At 37.8% G+C, this 23,521-nt stretch overlaps 2 protein-coding genes across 3 annotated transcripts in view; one reads left to right on the forward strand and one right to left on the reverse strand.

Annotated features, from left to right (window-relative positions):
- Positions 1-12,377, reverse strand: part of LOC139949467 (E3 ubiquitin-protein ligase RNF19A-like) — a 33,145-nt gene extending 20,768 nt beyond the window's left edge. The window contains exons 1-5 of the mRNA XM_071947815.1: positions 12,188-12,377; positions 6,327-7,320; positions 3,741-3,931; positions 3,096-3,240; positions 1,541-1,703 (exon numbers count right to left, since the gene is read on the reverse strand). Coding sequence (XP_071803916.1) covers positions 1,541-1,703; positions 3,096-3,240; positions 3,741-3,931; positions 6,327-6,868 — 1,041 coding nt within the window. The 5' untranslated portion in view covers positions 6,869-7,320; positions 12,188-12,377. The remainder of the gene's footprint in view (positions 1-1,540; positions 1,704-3,095; positions 3,241-3,740; positions 3,932-6,326; positions 7,321-12,187) is intronic.
- A 1,083-nt stretch (positions 12,378-13,460) lies between these two features.
- On the forward strand, positions 13,461-22,243 carry LOC139949703 (uncharacterized). Of its 2 annotated transcripts, none has more exons than XM_071948188.1 (6): positions 13,461-13,584; positions 14,438-15,018; positions 15,458-15,576; positions 15,886-16,037; positions 18,309-18,551; positions 20,998-22,243. In XM_071948188.1, the coding sequence occupies exons 2-6, from the start codon at positions 14,672-14,674 to the stop codon at positions 21,094-21,096; spliced, it is 960 nt and encodes a 319-aa protein (XP_071804289.1). In that variant the 5' UTR covers positions 13,461-13,584; positions 14,438-14,671; the 3' UTR covers positions 21,097-22,243. The 2 variants fall into 2 exon arrangements, with proteins under 2 accessions (XP_071804289.1, XP_071804290.1); XM_071948189.1 differs by having other exon boundaries at positions 13,474-13,580.
- The last annotated feature ends 1,278 nt before the right edge of the window (positions 22,244-23,521 follow it).

Below are 23,521 nucleotides of genomic sequence, written 5' to 3' on the forward strand. Positions count from 1 at the left end.
TCTAGAAAATCCTGTTCTATCACCCCCATTCTGAAACAACTACACTGGCTCCCTATCTCTCAACGAATCATCTTCAAGCTGATGCTCATTGTCCACAAAGCTCTTAATGGCAAGGCTCCCCACTATATTTCTGAACTGCTTCAAGTTTACACTCCATCAAGGAATCTTCGATCAAGTTCTATGCTTCTCCTCATTGAACCCAAGTCTCGACACTCATGGGGTGACAGGTCTTTTTCTTCAGCCGCGCCACGCATCTGGAACTCTCTACCACTTAATCTTCGATCTTGTCTTTGTACTGCAAAATTCAAGTCTCTTCTCAAAACTTATCTTATGTCACAGGTTTTCAATGACTAATTTTGTTGTGTCTGTTTTTTTCTTTGTGTTGTGTTTTTGTTTTTGTTTTGTTTTTGGTTTTACTGCGCCTTGAACACCCAGCAGGGTGGATATGTGCGCATTACAAGTCTTATTATTATTATTATTATTATTATTATTATTATCCTTTCACCAAACCCATGTTTTAAATTTGGTAAATTTCACCAAATGTCACAATAACTACATGGGGTAACAACAGCTTTCAAACCAATGAATATAATTGCTGCTCTGTGGACTGTTGCCAGCCAGAGTAAGTTTATCCATGAGTAAAGGCACCACGCTGTGTAACTTCAAACACTGATCATTACTTACACCATGCTGTGTAACTTCAAACACTGATCATTGCACACATGTGAACATGGACTCCGATGTCAAGTCCTTGATAATGTAGACGATACAAACATTAAGAGAAATAACTGATAACTTGGGATAATAAGAATGTTTTTTTTTCATGGATAACAGATTACTTACATCCCAAACTCCTGGTATAAATCTCCTTTTTACAAGCTACAGGTACTACCTTCACCTAAAAGTATGTACATTATAGTGGGTCTTCATTTATTAATTCTGGTCGTGAAGCCAAGGACTCTCACAAAAATGAATATACTAGCCAAGAACATCATCGGAAAGAAGACATAGAAGGAAGTTTCAGTTTAGATATGGGAGGGAAACCCAAGAGAAATATTCTGACATAATAATAATAATATCGAAGTCTTATATAGCGCACGTATCTCCCAAACAAGGTACTCAAGGCGCTGAGTATATACAAACTTTCAGAAAGATTTGAGACCCAATTAGTTAGCCTCTTATAAGGGTTTACAAGGTGCTACGGCGCATTAAGCAGCCACAGCCAGGAACACCGGGGCGAACCCCTTCTCTTTTCAATAAGTGCACTTGGTTCTTTTACATGCGAAGTCCCTCACAGTCAGGTAGGGACTGAAAACACAATCCGTGTGGTGCCCCCGGTGGGATTTGAACTGGGGTCCTAAAGAGAAGGCGAGTGGTGCCCCCGGTGGGATTTGAACTAGGGTCCTAAAGATGGAAGGAAAGGAAAGATACCACTCTGCCAACCTGACAGTCCTAATGATGGAACCTCAACCATGAGGAACTCTCTGCAAAAAACAGGAACATCCAAAACGATCAATAAGTAATTAAAACTGGTACAAACCTTTCTTCCTACGTAGACTGGTATTCCAATGATGATAGCAGGTATGGCTATTCCAGCAATGAGTGCTATACCCACTGGAGCACCAACTAATGTACCTAACTGCCAAAGGATCTTCTTCTTGCGACTCCATGGCTTCTTACCCCAGAAAGTACATCCAGAGGGACTAAGGGCAAAAACAAGAACAGCTAGATGAAAACTGGCACTGTGTACATGAGATTCAACAGGTCTACATGTGTTATTCTTTACAATGTTGTATTATCAAAGGTCACAATTAAGAAAGCCTTGATTAGGCCAGGGTGACTAGTAAATTACACAACAATGAAATGATCATTTCAAGTAATAAACAAAAATGTAAACTGACTGGGTACATTTTGTAAGGTTCAAGTCTCGCTCTAGTAAGACTTTGTCTTTTGTCTTTGTCCAAATTAAAATTCTTTGAAATACAAGTTTAAATGCCTAAATGACACTCCTGTAAATGTTCTTTAAAAATTAAGGGCTTTTGTCCCAAGAATTTGAAAATACATTGTAGGCAACTCCAATGCAAAGGTAAATCTAATTTTGAAAAAAACAGAAAAAAAAACGTAATTTCAAATTTGCGAAACTAAAATTATGTAGATTTAATATTGAAACTTTCTGTATGCCTCAATGAACATTGGGTATGCATTACATTCATCATATTGACTGATATGTATTCATCACAGACATAGAGTGAATGATATTCAATTTCATTATTCAGCTGAATTTGTTGCATGCTTGGATGATTATAGCATTAATTTCTTTTATCGTTTTAACCCTGTTACTTAGTAACACTGAGTCATAATAAACAGTATAAAGCCACACTGCCAATTTAATTCAATCAAGGTTGCATAGAATATATTACATTCAACAATGTGTTTAATTTCAATACATGGTGATCACTGTAGGTTTGACATACATGTATGGAATGATGGCTGCTTTTCTGTACACATTAAAGGTAAATTGTAGGGTTATACTTATGCTCCAAATTTTGTCTCATTGCATGACTTAGAACAGTCAGTGTGTGTAGAGACCTTGAATCAAGATTACTTACTTGAGGTTACGTAGTCTTACATCGGACTACAGTCATTGCATGGCTTACAGCATTTGTTATTATGGCTTAAGTACAAGTAGAACATTCAGTGACCAGTCTGTAATAACAGCTTGAATGAAGGCTACTCACTAGACCATAATGAAGTCTAACATCAAGGCATCAGACTACAATTTGTCCTCATTGCGTTGCTTAAAAGTAGAACATTCAGTGACCAATCTGTAATAACAGCTTGAATGAAGGCTACTCACTAGACCATAATGAAGTCTAACATCAAGGCATCAGACTACAATTTGTCCTCATTGTGTTGCTTAAAAGTAGAACATTCAGTGACCAATCTGTAATAACAGCTTGAATGAAGGCTACTCACTAGACCATAATGAAGTCTAACATCAAGGCATCAGACTACAATTTGTCCTCATTGTGTTGCTTAAAAGTAGAACATTCAGTGACCAATCTGTAATAACAGCTTGAATGAAGGCTACTCACCTGAGGTAATGTAGATCAGATATCTCTTTCATGCAGAGCCAGCAGAACTCTGCACCACATACTGCACATGACATATGATTACATGATCCATCATCCATCTTGATTATTAGAGCAGTACATCGTGGACATGGCTTGATCTGATCAGCTGTATGGATTATCAATAATAAAGCATATTATATTATAGATTTGAAGTTGAACAAAGGCAAATCTACTATAGAGCGGGATTTGAACCAACGACCTTTGGATTCAACATGCAGGTGCTCTACCAACTGAGCTATCTAGCGCCATGTTGGCAGTCTCCCTATATGTAGTGTACATGTAGTGTACATGTATAATATGTACACTTTCTGGCTAATAAACAAAACCATTGCATGAAATGTATAAATGTATAAAAACTTGGGGTTAAACAAAGACAAATTGACCAGAGTGGACTTGAACCTGTGACCTCTGGATTGAACTCTACCAAACTGAACTACATTATCTCCAATATAATGTGTCTGAACTCTACCAACTGAACTACATTACATGTTTCTCCAATATCTTTGTTTGAGGGTGACAGTGAGGAGTTAAAGTTACAACTGTATACTCTGACCAATATGTTAACAAAATTTCCTTTCCGTTTTAGGGAGTCAAACTACTACTTACATGATGCAGAACCCTGGCTGTAAGAGCGTGATGATTTCCTTGCGAGTCCCTGTCGTTGTTGTCTTGCAGCATCACATGTTTGATCGGGATGCCACATCTGCTTACAATGGTAACAGAAGAATGTACTGCAGCCTGGTCTCTGACACGCTAACTGTGGACAGTTGGCACACCCAGCAGCAATCACCGCAAACCTAGAAAAGATTCAAGTTAACAAATAAGAATGCTTCTTCTATTTCAAGGTGGACCCAGTTTTATAGAGCTACTTAAAAATTTAAAAAGTTTAGCACACAAAATTATGCTAAACCAGAATAAGCTTACCAGCCTGATATTATGTCCTAAATGCACAATATGTAACTAGCATCCTGCTCATTCTGCTTAGCAGAGAATTGTTTTAAGCAAGACTTTCCGCTTACATGTAAGTGACTACATGTACATGTACATGTATATGAAATTTGGGTATAGTGTGTAACAATGGAGGCCATTGCCCTAATGGACCCTTCCCATGATATATGCTAATTACATTCACGCATGCGTAAAGACCCTGTTGGTTGGCAAACGCCATAGAGTTGTGCACTAAACAGACGCACAATCGCATCTGCATCACGCACCCATTAGCTGTGTACAAAACAGCGCGATGTTCCCTCATTTTGCCAACCAAAACGTTAGTGCGCACGTGCTACATGCAATTTACATATTTCATGGGAAGGGTCTATTGCCTTTTACCAATGAAAAAAAGCCTAGCCCCTAACAAAACTGAAATATTCAGGGTGATGTTCCCAGACATTACACAGTGTAGAGGCTAATGTCCTCTGTTGTACTCTACTTGGTCTTAGGGCCCCTTCAAAAGTTCCCCATAGATTTTCCAATAGAAGTGCCCTTTGAAAATAGAGAATGGCCTTGCCCTCTTAAAGATTAACTTCTAGGCCTACATTCTGTCGCAATCCACTGGGACTTTTCATACCAGTCATGCCATTGCATGCTGGTACTCCAAAGCATTCAATTCTATCCTTACGTACACATAACCTGTGTGTCATGCCTTGTTATGGGATTTTGTTACGCAGACTGCTATCAGAAGAGTACTGTGTAAATAGGGAAATCATCACGTGTGTACAGGTGATGTACTGTACAATACACACTGACACACGTATGAGTAATTAGCCAAAGTGAGTAACTTTAATTTTTGTCCAACGTCTCTAATTACATAATTATACACTAATGACGGTGATTATCTCTGTACACGTATAGCTTCCTGTACGTAAAATAAATTTATTTTAAGCATTTAAGCTTCTCATTTAAAGCCATTGGACCCTTTCGGTTCAGAAAAAAAAAAAAAGTTCACAGATTTACAAATAACTTACAGGGTTTACAGAAGGCAATGGTGAAAGACTTCTCTTGAAATATTATTCCATGAAATGCTTTACTTTTTGAGAAAACAGCAAAACAATATAAATTCTCGTTAACGAGAATTACGGATTTATTTTAAACACATGTCATGACACGGCGAAACGCACGGAAACAAGGGTGGGTTTTTCCGTTGTTTTCTCCCGACTCCGATGACCGATTGAGCCTAAATTTTCACAGGTTTGTTATTTGATATAGAAGTTGTGGTACACAAAGTGTGGGCCTTGGGCAACACTGTTTACCGAAAGGGTCCAATGGCTTTAATAGATCAGGAGTTCACATTGTAGTGTATGAATTGGCACACTGATTTCATCCACACTGCACTGTGTGGCTCATTACAATGGCTGTACATGTACATGTATGTACATGTACATGAGTCAACACATAGTCAGTCACACTCACTGAGTGGATTCCAACATGGACATCAGTCACTCCCACCTTTCAATTTACAGAAAGCTGATTAATATTAGAAAAATACAGCACTACACACAGGTTCTGCATAGACTGACCATTATAAATTCTTTGTATTTTAAGGATTGTAAATACTCTCGTTGTATGTCTAATGCCTACACATATAGTTAAATGTGCTAATACCATTATGTGTACATTGTGCAGTCATTGTACAGCCAAACATAGCCTAAATGCATCACGTAACACACATAATACACACTTATGCAGTGCATAAAAAAAGGTCAAATCATTTTCACTGCAGTAAATGTACATACATAGAGAATCATGAGCCTAATACATGATGGTCATTTACAGTGCTGGTAGTTCATGTATGTACACACACTTACACATTATATACATGTATACCTTAGCGACCCATCATTTTGTATGCCTGTCATGCCTGTACAACTAAATTGTACATTGTTAGACATTACTTTGAAAATACACTCAGTGACACAACCCTTTGAACATTTTAAAGACAATTTAGTCACTTCACGATGCTCAATTGTATGATTTTCAGATAAGAAACATCAACATCTATGCTGTAATTTGTTCCATTACAGGCATGACAGAATGGTAAAATATTGTATTTCTTTTTTCAATTTTCAATAATCTTTATGTTTTCAAGAAAACCACAAAATGTTCAACATATCTCATCAATTACCAATACTAAAAAATATTTCGCATGTTTATAACTCCTTCAAGCTTACGTGGTATATGTTGTAAATTACTCACCCACAATCAGGTGCTGGGCACCATCTGCAGTCAGGATCCATCATCAAGAGACGTCTTAAAGTGAATTCCTCATACTTATTCATTAACATCTCGTCCTGTAGGACCAACTTGATGTCATTAGGATGTAACGGTTCAGCACATTCTGGACATGCAATGTTGACTCTACTCTCTGTGATTTCAATCTTTAAGTACTGTCGCAGGCACTCTCTACAAGAGCGATGTTCACATGTCATAATGTCTGGGAACTGATCCTTCTGACGATCCATAAGACATAAAGGACACTCCATGGTGCCAGAAAACTTACTTGAAGATCCTCGTAGGTGGGAGTTGTTACGCATTGAGACAACACGACGATGTGATTTGGAGGATGGAGACGTGCTACTGTGACTTGCCGCATCTTGTAGACTTCCTCGTCGTTGTTTGGATGAACGTTGGAGGAAGCGGGGGATAAAGCTGCTCTGTTTCTTGCGCTTTACCGAGTCTGAGGTTGCTTGGGATGTAGCAGACTGGATAGAACGAGTATCAATCTCAGGACCCTTCATGTTCAGGATTGAGTGGGACAACTTCTTAAGGTCCCCCCAATTGGGATTATAATTAACGCTATCTACTGTTGTATACTTCTTCAATGGGACATGCAAGATTTCCTTTGTTGTTTATTTCAGTGCAGGCAGTCACTTTAAAGTTTTGAAAAATATGCCCCCAAAAATCAACTAAAAGAAAACAGCAGGACTATAACAATAGTATGATTTTTCACAACAAGAACAATGGTCTAACAGTCATGTTAATTAATTTTGTGTTGTCCAAACTCCAGAGTGAAATGAAGAGACTGATGTTTGCCCTCCTACTTGGGCCGATCGCTGAAGATGAATTCAAATCAAACAGCTTTCACTACAGCTCTGGATAAACTGTATAGTGTGTAGTACATACGTCATTCCACTCTTTGATTCAGGGCCATTTCAATTCACTCTAGTGTGTAGTTCCAAGTATGACTGTCCTGTAGTGGCAAAATAAAAAATACACAAATCAATCAATCAGAGTCTGGAAACAGGGGCTTATATTACCATCAATATTTCATACACCTATACATCTATATAATATTTCAATTAAAATTATAAATTTGCTTTCAGAAGCTCTTGGGAAAGTGTGGCTTCTAAATGAATTTTGAAAGAGCATTTTTTACAATCAGGGTTCTCGCATGGATTTTTCAAAACTGTTGGGCATGAACAGTTTACGAAGGAGATTGAAGGTTCTTTTAGAGCTTGTTCAACTCATTGACTCAGGTCTTGTAAAATAAATTCTGGTCTACAATAACAATTTTTCAGCAAAAACCTCTGCAGTTTGATTAGACCCCACCCCCCTGCAAATTCAAGCATTGGTGTATATTTACGCACTGTCGAGCATTCAATTTAGTACAAGCATTATTTTAAGAACGATCTCTTGACTGATGACTGATGTCACAGGTTTTCAAGGACTAATTTTGTTGTGTCTGTTTTTCTTTGTTTTGTTTTTGCTTTGTTTTTTGTTTTTACAAAGCCTTGAACACCAAGCAGGGTGGATATGTGCGCATTACAAGTCTTATTATTATCATTATTATTGATGAGTCACACACCATTTAGTCAAAATTCCTTAAAAATGTATTTATGTACTGTCGAACACGTTATTTCAGATGATCACACAAATCATGAACACTGTCTGCGACTATTACAGTATGTCAGCTCTACCAATCGTGTATAAAACCTTAACATCAAACTAGAAACGTGACAACCTCGCCCGTCCTTATTACATATTTCTCAGTTGTCATTTGAGATATTACTATGAAAGGCAAACACAATTAGTTTGTGGTTTGCTGATATTGAGTATGTGATAAAGTCATTAATGAAAGATGAGCAACCAAATATAGCACAAGTGTATTTTCTGTGAATTACAAACAAAATAATGCACTTATAATGATTTTTAAGTAGGATGCAATTGACTAAAGATAAGAAGATGGTTGCTCATAGGCCCATTCTTTACTTAGTAAGTACCCATTTGAGTTTTCAGTGTTTCATTATAAATTGTTTATCATTGTTTTACATAGCATGTATGGTGGCCTGACAACATCATCCCACTGACTGCAAACAAATCCCTCAACAAATTGTACAGGATTTTCAATAATCGATCTTTTGGTTTTATGACTTGTTCATATCATGGTGTATGGAGCAATGGAATGAAATTCCTCTTGGCAACGAGACCACGTAATAATCACTTGTTTCAGAGCTCAGTAACCCTGAGCTGTGGAGAAGAAGGAATAAGCTTTCCACTGATCATTGATTTTAGTGCCATGATATCAACAGGTCACAATATAACCGCAAATATCTATAATTTTATGTCACATGACATAACTTTTGCTCTCCATACACTGGGGTTGGTTGGCTTGGCCAAACAATACAAACACTTCTTTGTGGGTTACAAAAACAATAATTGGGTTTAACTAACTGTATGTATTACAAGACATAGGGCCTACATGTTACATGTATGTTGTAGAATTAGGGATCTTTGATAGCTCCAACTCTATGGTTAGATTTTGGACAGTTTCTAAAATCCACTTTTGTACACTACTCAATTTCAACGCGAATGATTTACAGTGCTCTCCTTGGTCTACTAAACACAGAGGATCACTCTAATTACCAACTAATTACTCTGGCTGTTTAGTTCAGTATTGAAAACCATTCCTATTGAATACATTATAATTTATGGGCTTGTGAAGAAGCTGATGGATGATAAACTACAAATGTACAGTACATGTTACAAGGCCGACTGTCACCGAGGCATTTTCTCATCTCCTTGGTCATGTTGCTATTAAAGGGGGACCCTATGAGAAAATGTTAAATTTTTTAAATAAAGGGAACATTACTATAACAGAATTGGTTTTGCTAGCAAAACAGTTGCTGGCAGTATAAGCACTTTATGTAATCCACCACATAGGCCCTACATAAACTAACAAACCTGTAGAAGTTTGAGCATGCCCGGCCATCTCCGTCACGAGAGTATAGTGAAAACCCGATTAAAAATTTTGCATTGCATTGATGCCATAATAAAAATGAATGAAACGCTCACTGAGCGATAAACTCCAAACGCGAAATTAAATTATTTATTTCTCATCAAATATGAATTTTCAGAGAAGAAATATTTCAACGGATGTTTTCTACTATCATCATCATTAGACCATGTAAGTTTTATGTAAATCTGTGATCTTCACTATTCTTTTCTTACCAATTCTGTAACCTTCCTTTAAGTAATTTATTTTTTGTTTTCATTTAAAACGAAAAAGCTGTTTTGTTTCTTAAAACAGTGAGTCAAATAACTCAGGAACCCCAGCCAAGACAAGACTTAATTACACGTCAAATGATCAATAAAGCATTTTTTCTAAATGAAAATAATTCAAAATGCTAGCAAAAACCTAAATTCAATTTCACGATAAAGTTTAGAATTTGCTGTAAAAGTGAGTTAGTTTTTTTATTTAATTTTATTACAAACAAGCTTGAACTGTTTTATTTCTTACAACACATGATTAAATTACACCAACCACTCTTATGGAGATAAATAGCGCAAATGCCAAAAAGTGACATCACTGACTGGCTGTCTCATGTATCATCACATTAAAGTTCCCAACTAATGCCATGAAAGGTCCATAAAACAGCAACTCTGACTAAAACTACAAATTTACAGCAAAGTGAAAAGAAAATTTCAATCAAGGGATTTAAATATTTTTCCAATAGAAAATAATGTTTTTTTTGCAGAGATTTTCCTCCAGTTGTCACTCATACAATAGGCTAGCTCATTTGTGGAGGGAAGCACACCCAGAGCGAAAGCTCCGCCCACTCAGGTTCAAAAGGTCTTAACTGATGAGTTGTCTGAACGGTCGAGCTGTCTCAATTCAATTCTTCAGCGGAAAAAAATACGAAAACAATATCCCAGTGATCGCATAAACTGATAATTACCGTCGAGTATTTGTCCCTTTTTTGTCTGGTTCCGGCCCCACAGCCCCTTAAATACAACAAGCGATAAAACACAACGGAGCCAGACTGTGCAGAAAAGAGTGTACATGTAGAAGGTATGCTGTACGAGGAGAATTGTTAAGTTTGTGTTCTAGCTGCATAATGGCACCTGTGCGTGTTTTAAACAAACTATACCGGAAACCAGAGCATGCCTCATGGTGTCATGCAGGGAATGGACGTTCTTTTTCGCCTAGCGAGCAGAAGCGCCAACGAAATCATATCTTTTCCTTGTTGGTAGAAAAAAAATTAAAAATTTAAAAAACGGAGCATGACGGGGAAATTTTAAGTGCGATAGATCAAGCCGAAAATGAGTAAATATAAACCCTATTAAACTACGGTCTTTGTTTTCTTTAAAGACACACACTATTGTCAAAGACTTGAACTCAATTGGTCGTCGAAGTTGGGAGATAATAATGAAAGAAAAAACACCCTTGTCACATGGACCGAGTTGTGCACTTTCAGATGCTTGATTTGACTTCGAGACCTCAAATTCTAAATCTGAGGTCTCAAAATCAAATTTGCTGAAAATTACTTCGTCCTCGAAAACTACGTCACTTCAGAGGGAGCCGTTTCTTCCAATATTTTATATTATGTCAGCAGCTCACCATTACTCATAACCAAGTAAGGTTTTATGCTAATAATCATTTTGAGTAATTACCAATAGTGCCCACTGCCTTTTATAGGAAAAACTTGATGTATCAAGTATATTCGATATTGAATTTTTGATCGGTTATTAAATAAAAACGACATTGCCGGATGTTAGTATTTGTGTCATGGTTTTCGAAAGTGGTAATAATGGAGCAAATCTGTTGACTAGCTGTCAAAATTCTACGTTTTTTGTTTACCATTTCGCTCGTTCATTTTGAGTATACGTCAAAATGCATCATTCATAACCCTCTGACTTCACCATTAGGAAGAGAGTAACGTTATCGCAACTACCAAAAATAACTAGGTTAATCTGAATCTGGATTTAATTTAATTACGTAGGCCAACAAACAACACAACAAAGCATCCAAAAAAGTTGCAAAAATAAACATCACAACCAACTCACTAACATTACAATACATCGCACATACCGACTAAAACAAAACAATGTCAGCAAAAGTTATAAAATAAACCCATAAGGTTTATCGCGAATAGCAAAATATCAAGAGAGGGCGCTGTTAAACCCACACAAAGGTATAGGCGTTGCGTGCGCGAGTCGTATTAACTGCATAGTAACCGCCCCATATTCCTTCCCACAATGCAGTGCGTTTCTGAATCGCGATAAACCTTATGCATGAACATGATGAATTCAGAATTGTTTTAATTTGATTGTATTTTGTATATTTTGTTTACTTGATGCTAATTATTATTAATGTTATAAATATAATAAGTAAATAAAATATATGTTATTAAAAAGGTATTTTTATTACTACTAGAACTGATCCAATCAAAAATGGCGTGTTTTTATATACACAAAAAAGTGACAAATAGGCCATACTGTACTAGTTAGTATAGTACATGGATGTAAATTGTACTTAATTTATTAATTATTGAACCATCTTGTTTAGTCATACATTAAGTAATATATAGTATAATAAGTAGTTTGTTGTACTTAATAAAATAATGAGAACGGTCGATGACCAACAACAACATGTGTACTGTACTGACCGGCCTAACGTAGTTTATAATTTAGTTTAAGTTTAGAAATCAAATGAAATAGAATACTGCCCGATCATCATGATCATGGCGACGAGCACGACGGTCAACTTCTTCACAAAATGTTTGCCAAAACAGAAGCAGTCAACAAACTAAAGCAATATAATCAATGTCGATACTTACTTATCAAGCTTTTGATGTCACATGGTTGTCTTCTTGATGTTGTAAATAAATGTTACGGTAAATTCTTTCACTAGTTCTACGACAACACAACAAGTAATATCTGCTTTTGATGGATGGCAACGTACATGAAGTGCGCGTGTTGCACTTAAAAAGAAGCAGGAACAAACCGTATGTACGGACGTGTACATGCGCGGCCCGTATGTGATTTTGCGCTTCCACTATCGGATGACGTCATAAATTCCTGTTTGTTTACTGATGAATAATAAACACGATATTTTTTTAAAAATAAATATCCTTAAACTACTGTTTCTTTAATATAAATATGTTTAAATGTTCACTGTGTAGGTTCTACTGGGTTTTATATTTATGATAACCTAGAAGTGATAATGATACTTTATTAAATTGTGTTTTTTTACGTGGTGTCCTTATACCTATTGAAAAGGTTGTGTTCGTCACCACTTCGATATTTTCCGGGAAATTCCGGAAATAAATCTTACAAGAGGATGGCGCCCTCTAGTGGTAACAACTCTACATCACCAAATTTGGGTCATGCGCCAAACCGGGTTCAGAGCAAATCACTAAAGAACGTCAACAAGCGTCGATGTCCATCATGCATGCTGCCTAGGAGCCGCCAAACCTAATTTGTCTGGGATTTATTTTATTTGAGCACAGAGCATTGGTTTTTTTAGTGATAAAGTAATCCACATAAAATTGTTTCCTTCAAAGTATTCCTTGTATGAAAAATGAATCGCTTATTTCGCAATATTTGCCTATAGTGACCTTACTGTTGAATTGACTGTTCACCATGGGTGGACAATCAACAACAAAAATGTGACGCATTAAGCAAAGCGATGGGGAAAAATGTGATTGGAAAAACAAATTATCAACAAAATCAAAAATACACCTGTCTTTGAAATCCTGTTCACCAAATATTCCGACTGGACTACAGTACTATAACGTTCGCACGCGCAGCAGGCATGCCTTGTGATTGCCGCATTAATTGTTATGCTGAAAAAGAATACGAACAATAGGGGTTTCAAAATATGTACAAAATGATTTCCTAAAACTCTTGATTTTGTTGGAAACTTGCAAGGCAAAGTATAAAATGACCAGTATACATCATTTCCTTCCTCTTCAACAATGACTGTACCTTGCCAGCCTGAGAAAATGCTCTGGAAGGTCACTGTGTATCTTGAGTGACGGTAGTTGACAGTATTTGACTTCAACTTGTAATTGGCGTTGCGAGCGTAAACATGTGTTTATTTTCTAACCGCGCGGGGGCCCGGCCGGCCGGGTACACACTGTCTCTGTACACGCAACATTCATGACATTAAATACAATTGAATGTGTTGTGTGTTTACGGTTTCTGATCAGATCACGTAGACTCCAGTCAGTAGGTGATTATTTCTCATCTTTAGTATTTGTAGAAACTAATATAATATTGGGTTAATAATGCTGTACCTCATCTAAAATAAAGTCTACTCTAAACCGCCCCTTGATTTGATAATTGATTGAATTGAGTGTTGTTCTTCACCTTCTTTACTTCTTCAGGTTCAGTAACTTGGCACTTGCCTTGTCATTAGCCTTGTCATATGCTTGTATATTGTAAGTTGTATTTGTAAAGTTGTTGTGTGGTATTTGTAAATGTAAGGAGCCGATCAATAATTTTAATTATATATCAAATCAATCAATCATTACTTATTTATTTTTATTATAATTTAGACATTATTATTGATACAAATCTACTTCAGCTAGGCCTACTTCTAGAAACTAAATATTATATTTATAAAATTGTAGGCCTAACTTTATAAATAAGGCTCCCCTGGCCTGGGCCTGGGGAGCCAAGTTATAGTTTCTAGAAGTAATCTTTAGGGAGCCTTTAGTCTGTAGTTGTAAAATTGAAGTAATCAAGACTCAAGACAAGAGCAAGACAAATAAACCAACAAACAAGTAATCCAGATCAAGACTAGCCCACCTTGTTGAGCTGTTAATTGCTCTCTTTTAACATCGGAATCATAACTATATTATTATAATTACCTCACACCAATGTGGCAACGTAGGCCCTTCCCTACTTATTATTAAAAAAGGGAATATAAAAACAGGCAATGGTTGAATGGAGGTAACCATGGTAACATTGATATCACTATAAAGTTTCCAAATGTTCTGTTCTTGTGAAAACATTGTTTTCACCTTCCCTGATACTGAATATTAATAACTTTTTATTACTTTTGCATAATTTCTTTTATACAGTTTTTTTAGCACACTTATCAAGAGGAAATCTGCACTTGCTTCTAATGAAGATGTACAAGTAATCTACTGCTCTTCAAACGAGGGTTGTTGGGTCATGACCAACACATTGGATATAGGTACTGCCTAACATAGCTTGGCACCAAATACAATGAAAAGAAACATTACTCAAATGAGACAAAAGACACAATACATCAGCACGCTTCCATTAAAAGGTATCAGTGGCCAATAAAAACAATGATCCCACGGATTGTTCGTCGTCGTAAAGCGTGGCTCTTCTGCATCGTTGCTATAGGAACAGTATGCTTCCTCTTTCAGTTCTTAGGGATTCACTTTCTGAGTTCCAACGATCGTAAAATAGAACAGTCATGGTATAAAAACAATAAGCCAAAGGCTCATATTAAACCAGCAATAATTGGAGTGAGACCCAAGGAGGCATCTTTGTATTCTCCAGACTCAGATGGAAACTTCTGGTGTTTAGATCTTACAACTAAGATTCCATTCTATAAAGTTAATGATGAGTATTGTGACTGCGTTGGTGATGGATCCGATGAACCAGGAACAGATGCTTGTCCTAATGGAAGGTAATATAACTACATGGACTATAACTCCCTCCTCTTCTCCCCCCTCGTCTCACTGGTTGTCCCCGCCCTTCTAACTTTACCCTTATTGTCCCAAATACTTCAACATGTACTATTATTACATTAACCAATTGCCAAACTTAAGGATTCGGGGCTGAAGCCAGTAGGCCCAAATTATTATTACAACTGCTTATTAACTTTGAAAGAATTGTTATCTCAGGTCTGGAATTACACACAAGCCATGGAGGCCATGTCTACGTTGCCCCTGGTCTTGGCATTGGTGCCCCTTCAACAGTTTTTCATAGACTTTAAGATTTCCTCATGGGAGTGGCCAAAATGAAAATAGCCTTGCCCTTTCAAAGATGAACTTCTAGGCCTGCGACTCTGATGAACTCATAACAACTAGCATTTAAAAGCTTTGTAAATTTTTGAAAATTTTCAGGTTTTATTGTTTCCAAGACCAGAAGTTTATCCCATCTGGCAGAGTGAATGATGGCATATGTGACTGTTGTGATGGAAGTGAAGAATGGAACCAGTCTGCAAGCATAAGGAAGGTCAAAGGTTAGTTTGGGTCAAAGGTCATTTGCCTCTTATCTATTGTTGATGTCTTTATACCCAGGTCGTATGATGTTTTCATTTACTGATATGACCAACCCCTCTTAGGAGTACAATTGCTATTGGTGATTAGTTTTACCATTTGAAGAGGATGAAAACAAGTCATAGTCTTAAAATGGTTCTCTGGATTACAGCCTACAGCTACTTAACACTTCATGTTTTACACAATTTTTGTCAGTCTGAACTTCAATGATTAATTTTGACGTAAATTAGTAAAGCAATGCCTCTAAACCCAATTGAGTTGTTTTATTTTAGATCTTCCACACAGTAATCAAGTCAAGGTAGCTCCTTGTGAGAATGCTTGTAAGGGAAGTGTCAAGTTTGTTGCTGAACAGGAGAAGATGAGGCAGATAGGAGCCAGACTAAAGCAACAGTATATAATAGCAGGCAAAAACCACAAGGGAGAGGTTAGTTATGCGCAAACCCCTGAGGGCTATCTTTATCTAATCAAGAGGGGTGCATTTACGCAGTCGTAACCAACAACTGTTTTGGTTAAATTGACCATTGGCTGAACACTGTCAAATGACCAAAACTGTTATTCGTTACAGCTGCAAAAATGCACCCTCGATCAAGTCACTTTTTGTTGTATAGTGTAGATTTGGTACACAGTTTGCTGTGATATTTTTGCTAGTTGAGCACAGCTTGGAAGATACCCTTCCCTTTTTGATAGATGTGCTTTAATGTTTTACACAATGCATCACAGAGTATGAAGTTGAAGCCTTTATGTTTTGTTTTCCAAACAGATGGTTCATAGCATTTTAAAGGGAAGGTACACATTTGGTAATTACTCAAAACAAATATTAACTTAAAAACTGACTTGGTAACGGTCATTGGAGAGCTGTTGATAGTACAAAACATTATGGGAAACGACTCCCTCTGAAGTAACATAGTTTTTGAGAAAGAGGTAATTTCTCACTAAAATAATAAAAGACTTTTAGCTAGAAGTCTTTTATTCCTATCTGAAAGCACACAACTTCATCCCTCAAGGGTTATTTCTTTCATAATTTTCTCGCAACTTTGATGACCGATTGAGCCCAAATTTTCACAGGCTTATTATTTATGCATATGATGGGATACACCAAGTGAGAAGACTGGTCTTTGACAATTACATGTACCAATAGTAGACCTTCCCTTTAATAAAATAAATGCATAATGTTTGATTCACACTCTCTCTCCCTGAAGATACAGCCCTGGGGAGGCTCAGGGAAATGTTTTACCCTCACAGTTACCCCTGCGCACTGTCACATTGGGTCTCTTTTCCATGGGTTCCAGTTGCAGGTTTCAAGAAAACCACGGAAAGGAAGTGTCAACACCCCTGGGTGTTGACACTTATCCCTATTCCAAAGAGGTGTTGACACTTACCCCTACTCCAGAGGGGTGTTGACACTTACCCCTACTCCATAGGGGTGTTGACACTTACCCCCACTCCCGAGGGGTGTTGACACTTACCCCTACTCCAGAGGGGTGTTGACACTTACCCCTACTCCAGAGGGGTGTTGACACTTACCCCCACTCCAGAGGGGTGTTGACACTTACCCCTACTCCAGAGGGGTGTTGACACTTACCCCTACTCCATAGGGGTGTTGACACTTACCCCCACTCCCGAGGGGTGTTGACACTTACCCCTACTCCAGAGGGGTGTTGACACTTACCCCTACTCCAGAGGGGAGTTGACACTTACCCCCACTCCAGAGGGGTGTTGACACTTACCCCCACTCCCGAGGGGTGTTGACACTTACCCCTACTCCAGAGGGGTGTTGACACTAACCCCTACTTCAGAGCATGGGTGGCTATTCTCAGGGTATGCCCATGGCAGATGCAATTGTGTCCGCCATGCAATACTGTCCGCTCCCGACGCTGTTGCATATGCAATCGTGTTCGGGGCTGTGCAAAAACCATTCGGCTGACATGTACATGACTGTACATGTACTGTGCGCGCGTAAGCGAGCCTGCATGCACTTAACCTACGTATATACAGCATGAATATTCATGTATTTTATGACATTCACGACATGCACTTAGATTGTTAAAAAAAAAAAAAAAAATGGTGAACGTGTTCCGTCGACCAAAAGCATTTACTTTTTTACTGCCAGGACGGTTTTGAACGGGGGCGGACACAACTGCATATGCAATGTGTCCGGGTGGACACAATTGTTTTATGCAGCAGCGTCCGGCGGTCATTATTGCATATGCAATAATGTCCTCCGGATAGTATTGCATAGAGGACATAATTGCATGCGATACCCATTTGCCGGAGCAGATTGGTGGTAAAGCGATCATAGTGTGAAAAGGCCGACAGTTATTCACAGGGGTGGGGGGGGGCAACCCTGGGGAATAGAGTACTGCGAAAAGGCCTGTATTGTGTTCTTGTACTTTTCTGTTTTTATCCCCTTTGCATTGTAGCATAGAATAACTAGTTAACACCTACATGTGGGTAATTTAACAATTTCATCGTTAAACAGCAGCATGGCCATGATTTGTTCACATGCCCCCCAGCCAGCTAATTCCCCAGGCACACCCGTGCCTACGACACTGCCTTTAAACTGGGACACGTGCTAAGCATGGATGTATGGTAGTGTTTCGTTGAAGCTGTCAAAGTTAAGGCAAAACCTTGGGAAGTAGTTTGGAGGATATGTGAAGCTAATGATGTTGATTTGTTTTTATTTTTCGTTTGATAGATATATGGCAGTAATGGAGAATACTACAAACTCAGTAAAAATTGTTTAACTCGATACATCAACTACGCTCACTATACAGTCTGTCCTTTTGAAAAAATCATCCAAGAGCAAAATGGACATTCCTTCACAATTGGCAGATCACCGTCTTGGGATAAAGATGCACAAGATGACCAGGTTGATATATTACTGATGGAAGATGGGGACAGAAAGGGATGTCCGGCTGGAACAAGAAGAAAAACTTATGTGAGTATTGTCTTTGTTATTGTGGAGCATTGTTTGTTTCATTTATTTTTATTTGGGACAAAACTATCAAGTAATAAACCACAAAGGAAAATGTCCAGTCATTTTCCCTTGTGGTTTATTTTTTGATACTTAATATTAATATTTATTAATATTAATATTATTTTTAATATTAAGTATCAAGTAATAAACCACAAAGGAAAATGTCCAGTCATTTTCCCTTGTGGTTTATTTTTTGATACTTAATATTAAAAAGCCGCATCCCCTTCAGGTGATTCACCGGCTGCTGCTTCCCAGGTTATATTGTAAACTTGGGTACACCGCAGCTTACGGTTATATGGCTTGTTACTGGCTACCCCAGATAAAGATATTGACTAATAGGGAGAATGCAAACAAAGGCTTAGATAGCTTTAGTTGGTAGAGTGCTGGTACTTTAATCTAGAGGTCGTTGGTTCAAGTCCATTTCCAGTTAATTTTTCTTTGTTCAAACCCAAAACTTGGACGTAAATACATACATTAAAGACCATACAAAATACCCCCCTTCAGCCATCTACATTTAAAAGATCATGTATTAATTAGTACCTTACCATATTTCTAGATTTTAACACTCATCTTGTATTTGAGAAAAAAAAGAAATTTGTGACGAAAAATTACCACGCAACATAAGGGCTTCCCCAAACACGAGCGCCTTTCACTGATGATGGCAGCAAACATATTGTCAAAAATAGTAACGTGTCTGGACGTGTGGTTTCTTCGGGGTTTCTTGGGGTTTATTCGCTGCCGTCTGCACATGACCTGCTAGTGCACAGCAATGGTCTGGTTGCGGACTCATGCTGGCAAAGCTTCTCATTGAACATATATAGTCTGGTTTCATACACACAGCTTGCGGAAGTGAAGGTCGCCACACAACTGTACTGCACTTTTTAGCGGAACAAAACACAGATCGTTTTCTTAATTGCCATGATAAATACACTTCATGAAACCATAGAGAAAGGACAGTGGAACTATTTTCATGTTTGCAAAATTTCACGGTGTCTGTTTTACAAGTTTATTCGTAAGATTCTAAGAAAAAGGTGAGGTAAATGTACCATTCTGTATTGTCCTGCTGCCAGTGTTCAAGATCTTCGGCATTTATTATCATGTGTCTTCGGGCCCGCAGGTCGTCGTCGTCAGCCAATTCTGGCTCAAACTGATAGGGTTCCAACCCCCAAATTTCTTCGGATTCCACTTCAGAGTCATCCTCATCGAATGGAGATGATTAATAATACAACTGTTCACAGCTTGCTTTTAATACTTCTTCATAATCGAGTTCGCTTTCAGACGTTGTTGGCCTTATGTTTTACTGTGGCTGTGTGTTGATGTTGTGTGTGCATGGTGTGTGGTGCGTGATCGTCACATGTCCACCATGTACTACACGGCTTATCTGGGGCGCAGTAAACAGTCGTTTGGTTATCTTCCACGTCCAGTGACATCACCTTCAGAGCCTTTCTTAAAATGCACCTGACGGCTTTTGTTTGAGTTTTGGCTGCGCGCAGGCAGACCCAAAGCACTTTTTCATTATGTTTGTTCGGGAACATAACAATTATTACATGACTAAATTTGGGTTATTTCTACTAATAAGTATACAATGTTTTTTTTAATGGTGAAAGTTTTTCGTACCATTTTGTATGGTCTTAACTGACATGGGTGATGACACTGGGAGAGGTGCTATATAAATGTTGATTCATAAATACCTCAGACAGTTTCGCTATTCCTATTGGTGGAGAGCGCGTCACATGGGTGTGTATAAACCTTTGTTTATGACCGGTAAAATGTGTTAATTAATGGGCATGACACGCGACCTTGCACCTGTTCTTTTAAGACAGTTTCTTCATTCTTGTTGGTCGAGAGCAACGGCTGAAACGCGCGACACGCACAGCATTCCCTTATAAGGAGTTGTTTACCCAAGAGTGGAGGAGGACTTTACCATTTCATAGCTGGAGGGGTGTTGTGTTGAAAGAAATCATTTACAAATTATAATTTTTGCATTTATTTTACTTTTTGACCGAAAAGGTATTTATGAATGGGAATCAAATTGTGTTGAATCGGTTTTCAACTAGTGGTTTAAACCCGCCGAGGCGGCGAGGCCTGGTTCTTGATAATTTACCTCGACTTCGTCTCGGTAAAATTATCAAGAACCAGGCCCCGTTGGGATTAAACCACTAGTTGAAAACCTCTTCACCACACATTGATTCCCTGATCAATAATACAATAATCAGTGGCATTCCAGGGTGGCCAAAACAGGGTTCAAATGACTGACGATGTTGAACAGACCTTGAGCCTTCTTTAAATTCATTCATTTATGTCATTCAATCCCAAGCAAGTTGCATAGTTGCAGCTGCGTTATTTATATCTTGTTCTTAACTTACCCCATCTAATGTTATCTGTTTGATTGTGTATTGCTTCTTAGATTTACTTTGCCTGTGGATTGACAGATGACATCATTAGTGTGAAGGAAACAGATCAATGTGTTTATTCAGTGAGATGCAGCACTCCAGCAGCATGCTAATCTACGTTTATTAGACGCGTCAATGACTAGAATACTGCAGAATGTTCCAGACTTATGAGGCTCTCCATTGTACTGCCTTCTTCTTCATTGATCTCATCATAACTGGCCCTTCATGGTTTTCTTGATGGAATGCCAAGCTGATCTTTCTTGGGCTTCGCTGCTTGCTTTATGAAGTGACATGAAATTTTACTGGTGTTTGATTTTCTTAGGAAACTTTTAAAGGGGCACCATGGTCGAGACCAGGGACAACAGAGGCCTTGGCTTTGATAGCCTTCGTAATTTCCAAGTTGTTCAGAAGTCAACTGGCTCATATATTGGGATTGGACACTGAAACAGAAGTCTGGAGGACTAGACCAGATTTGCCCTTGCAGTAATAATAATAATAATGGCGCCAGTTAGGGCCAGTTTGAATCTTTGTGAGTTCTGCAAGCAATTTAATTTATGCATTTCTTGCAACAGAGACAGAAAACTAAGGAATTTTTTGAGTGAAATGTGAAACTATGCATGAGAGTGATTTGTCTTTCATAAAATATATGTATAATTAGGAGTAATGTATCATGAATACCAGTACTAAAATCATAGAGTGTTTTTTTATATCTTATTCTAACAATAACAACAAAGTTGTGTAAAGTGGGAAATAGATGGGGCTGGTTGAATGTAGTTGTACATAAATATGTTGTTTACAAGGAAAGTAGATTATTGGTAGTAGCATCTCTTCCAACTTCTGAAATGATACTTGCTTCTAGCTGACCTGGGCCATATTGATAAAGCCTGTAAGCACAAAAACTGTTGAGCACAACAAAAACTTTTGTCTAGCAAAAAAAGATTACTAGTGAGAACACCTTACAGTTACAATTGCTGCAATTGGTACCCCTGTCATTTCTTGTGAAATAAAAACTATACAGTTTTAACCTGTCACATCTTGCTTAGCCATCTATAAGCAGACATTTCTGCTTAACAGCTTTTTAGAATTGGGCCCTGCTGTTGGGTGAAAGCACTGCCCTAATAAAAACATTTTCTTATTTTGTGGTTCATAGCAAAACACAATAGTAGTGGGTGTGGTGTTAAAGGAACACATTGCCTTGAATCGGACGAGTTGGTCAAAACAAAAGCGTTTGTAACCGTTTTTTATAAAATGCATATGGTTGGAAAGATGTTTTAAAAGTAGAATACAATAATCCACACAAGTTTGCCTCGAAATTGCGTGGTTTTCCTTCTACTGTGCGAACTAACATGGTCGGCCATTTATGGGAGTCAAAATTTTGACCCTCATAAATGGCCGACGTGTTAGTCGACAAGGTAAAAGGAAAACCACGCAATTTCGAGGCATGTTTGTGTGGATCATTGTATTCTACTTTTACAACATCTTTCTACCCATATGCATTTTATAAAAAACGGTTACAAACGCTTTTCAAAGACCAACTCGACCGATCCAAGGCAACGTGTTCCTTTAAGGGGTTACCATGACGAGACACATTGGAGAAATTGATCAACTTTACATTCTAGTATTTATCTTGGCGATCTTGGATTAGTTATGTGAATTGACATAAAATTATCAATAGAGGGCGCTTTAGGATTCATTCAAAGCTGTGAATAGTAGTGACATTTAAACATAATCATGTTTAATTGCTATCAAATTGTTTGCAACATCAGTTGTGAACAATGTTTATCTTATATGGTATTTAAAATGTTTCCAATACTTGAGCTGGTAAAACTTAACAAAAACATTACTTTACAGAAACTGTTTACCAGCAAAACACCATGAAGTGTATACTGCACATGTACTGTTTGTCACCTGTTTGCATCAAATATATTTGCTTAGCAGAAAAAGTGTGTTCATCACCACTATGCTGTGAGCCCATTCCATTAAGCTTTTAAGCTTTAAAAGGTGCTTACCAATCGTATATCTAAGCAGGGGGCCAGGCACCAACAAAATACATACAAGTATTTTGGTTAGTGAAGATTATTCTGTACTAAGCAATGTGTTGTGCTCAACAGCTTTACAAAATCTGAGGTTAAATTTAATAGGTCTCTGCTTGTGCTCTTACAAGGGTATTAGACATGATTGATAGAGCTGGCAAAATAGTACCAGACTATTCATGGTTTGTGTTCATGTGAGATTAACCACATACAGTGGTAGTGCCAGACTATTCATGGTTTGTGTTCATGTGAGATTAACCACATACAGTGGTAGTGCCAGACTATTCATGGTTTGTGTTCATGTGAGATTAACTACATACAATGAAATAAACCTGTGAAAATCTGGGCTTAATCCATCAGGCGATTCGGGGGGGGGGAATGCCATGCAGAATTTACAGAACATGCAAACACATTGTCCTTAATGTTGGTTGATAATACGGTTTTGCAGGTTTTCAGATATTTTTTTCTTGAGAGGGATATATTATACACACGAAAACATTTCTAG

This window comes from Asterias amurensis, chromosome 17 (assembly GCF_032118995.1).
Source record: "Asterias amurensis chromosome 17, ASM3211899v1".
NCBI classification, from domain to species: Eukaryota; Metazoa; Echinodermata; class Asteroidea; order Forcipulatida; family Asteriidae; genus Asterias; species Asterias amurensis.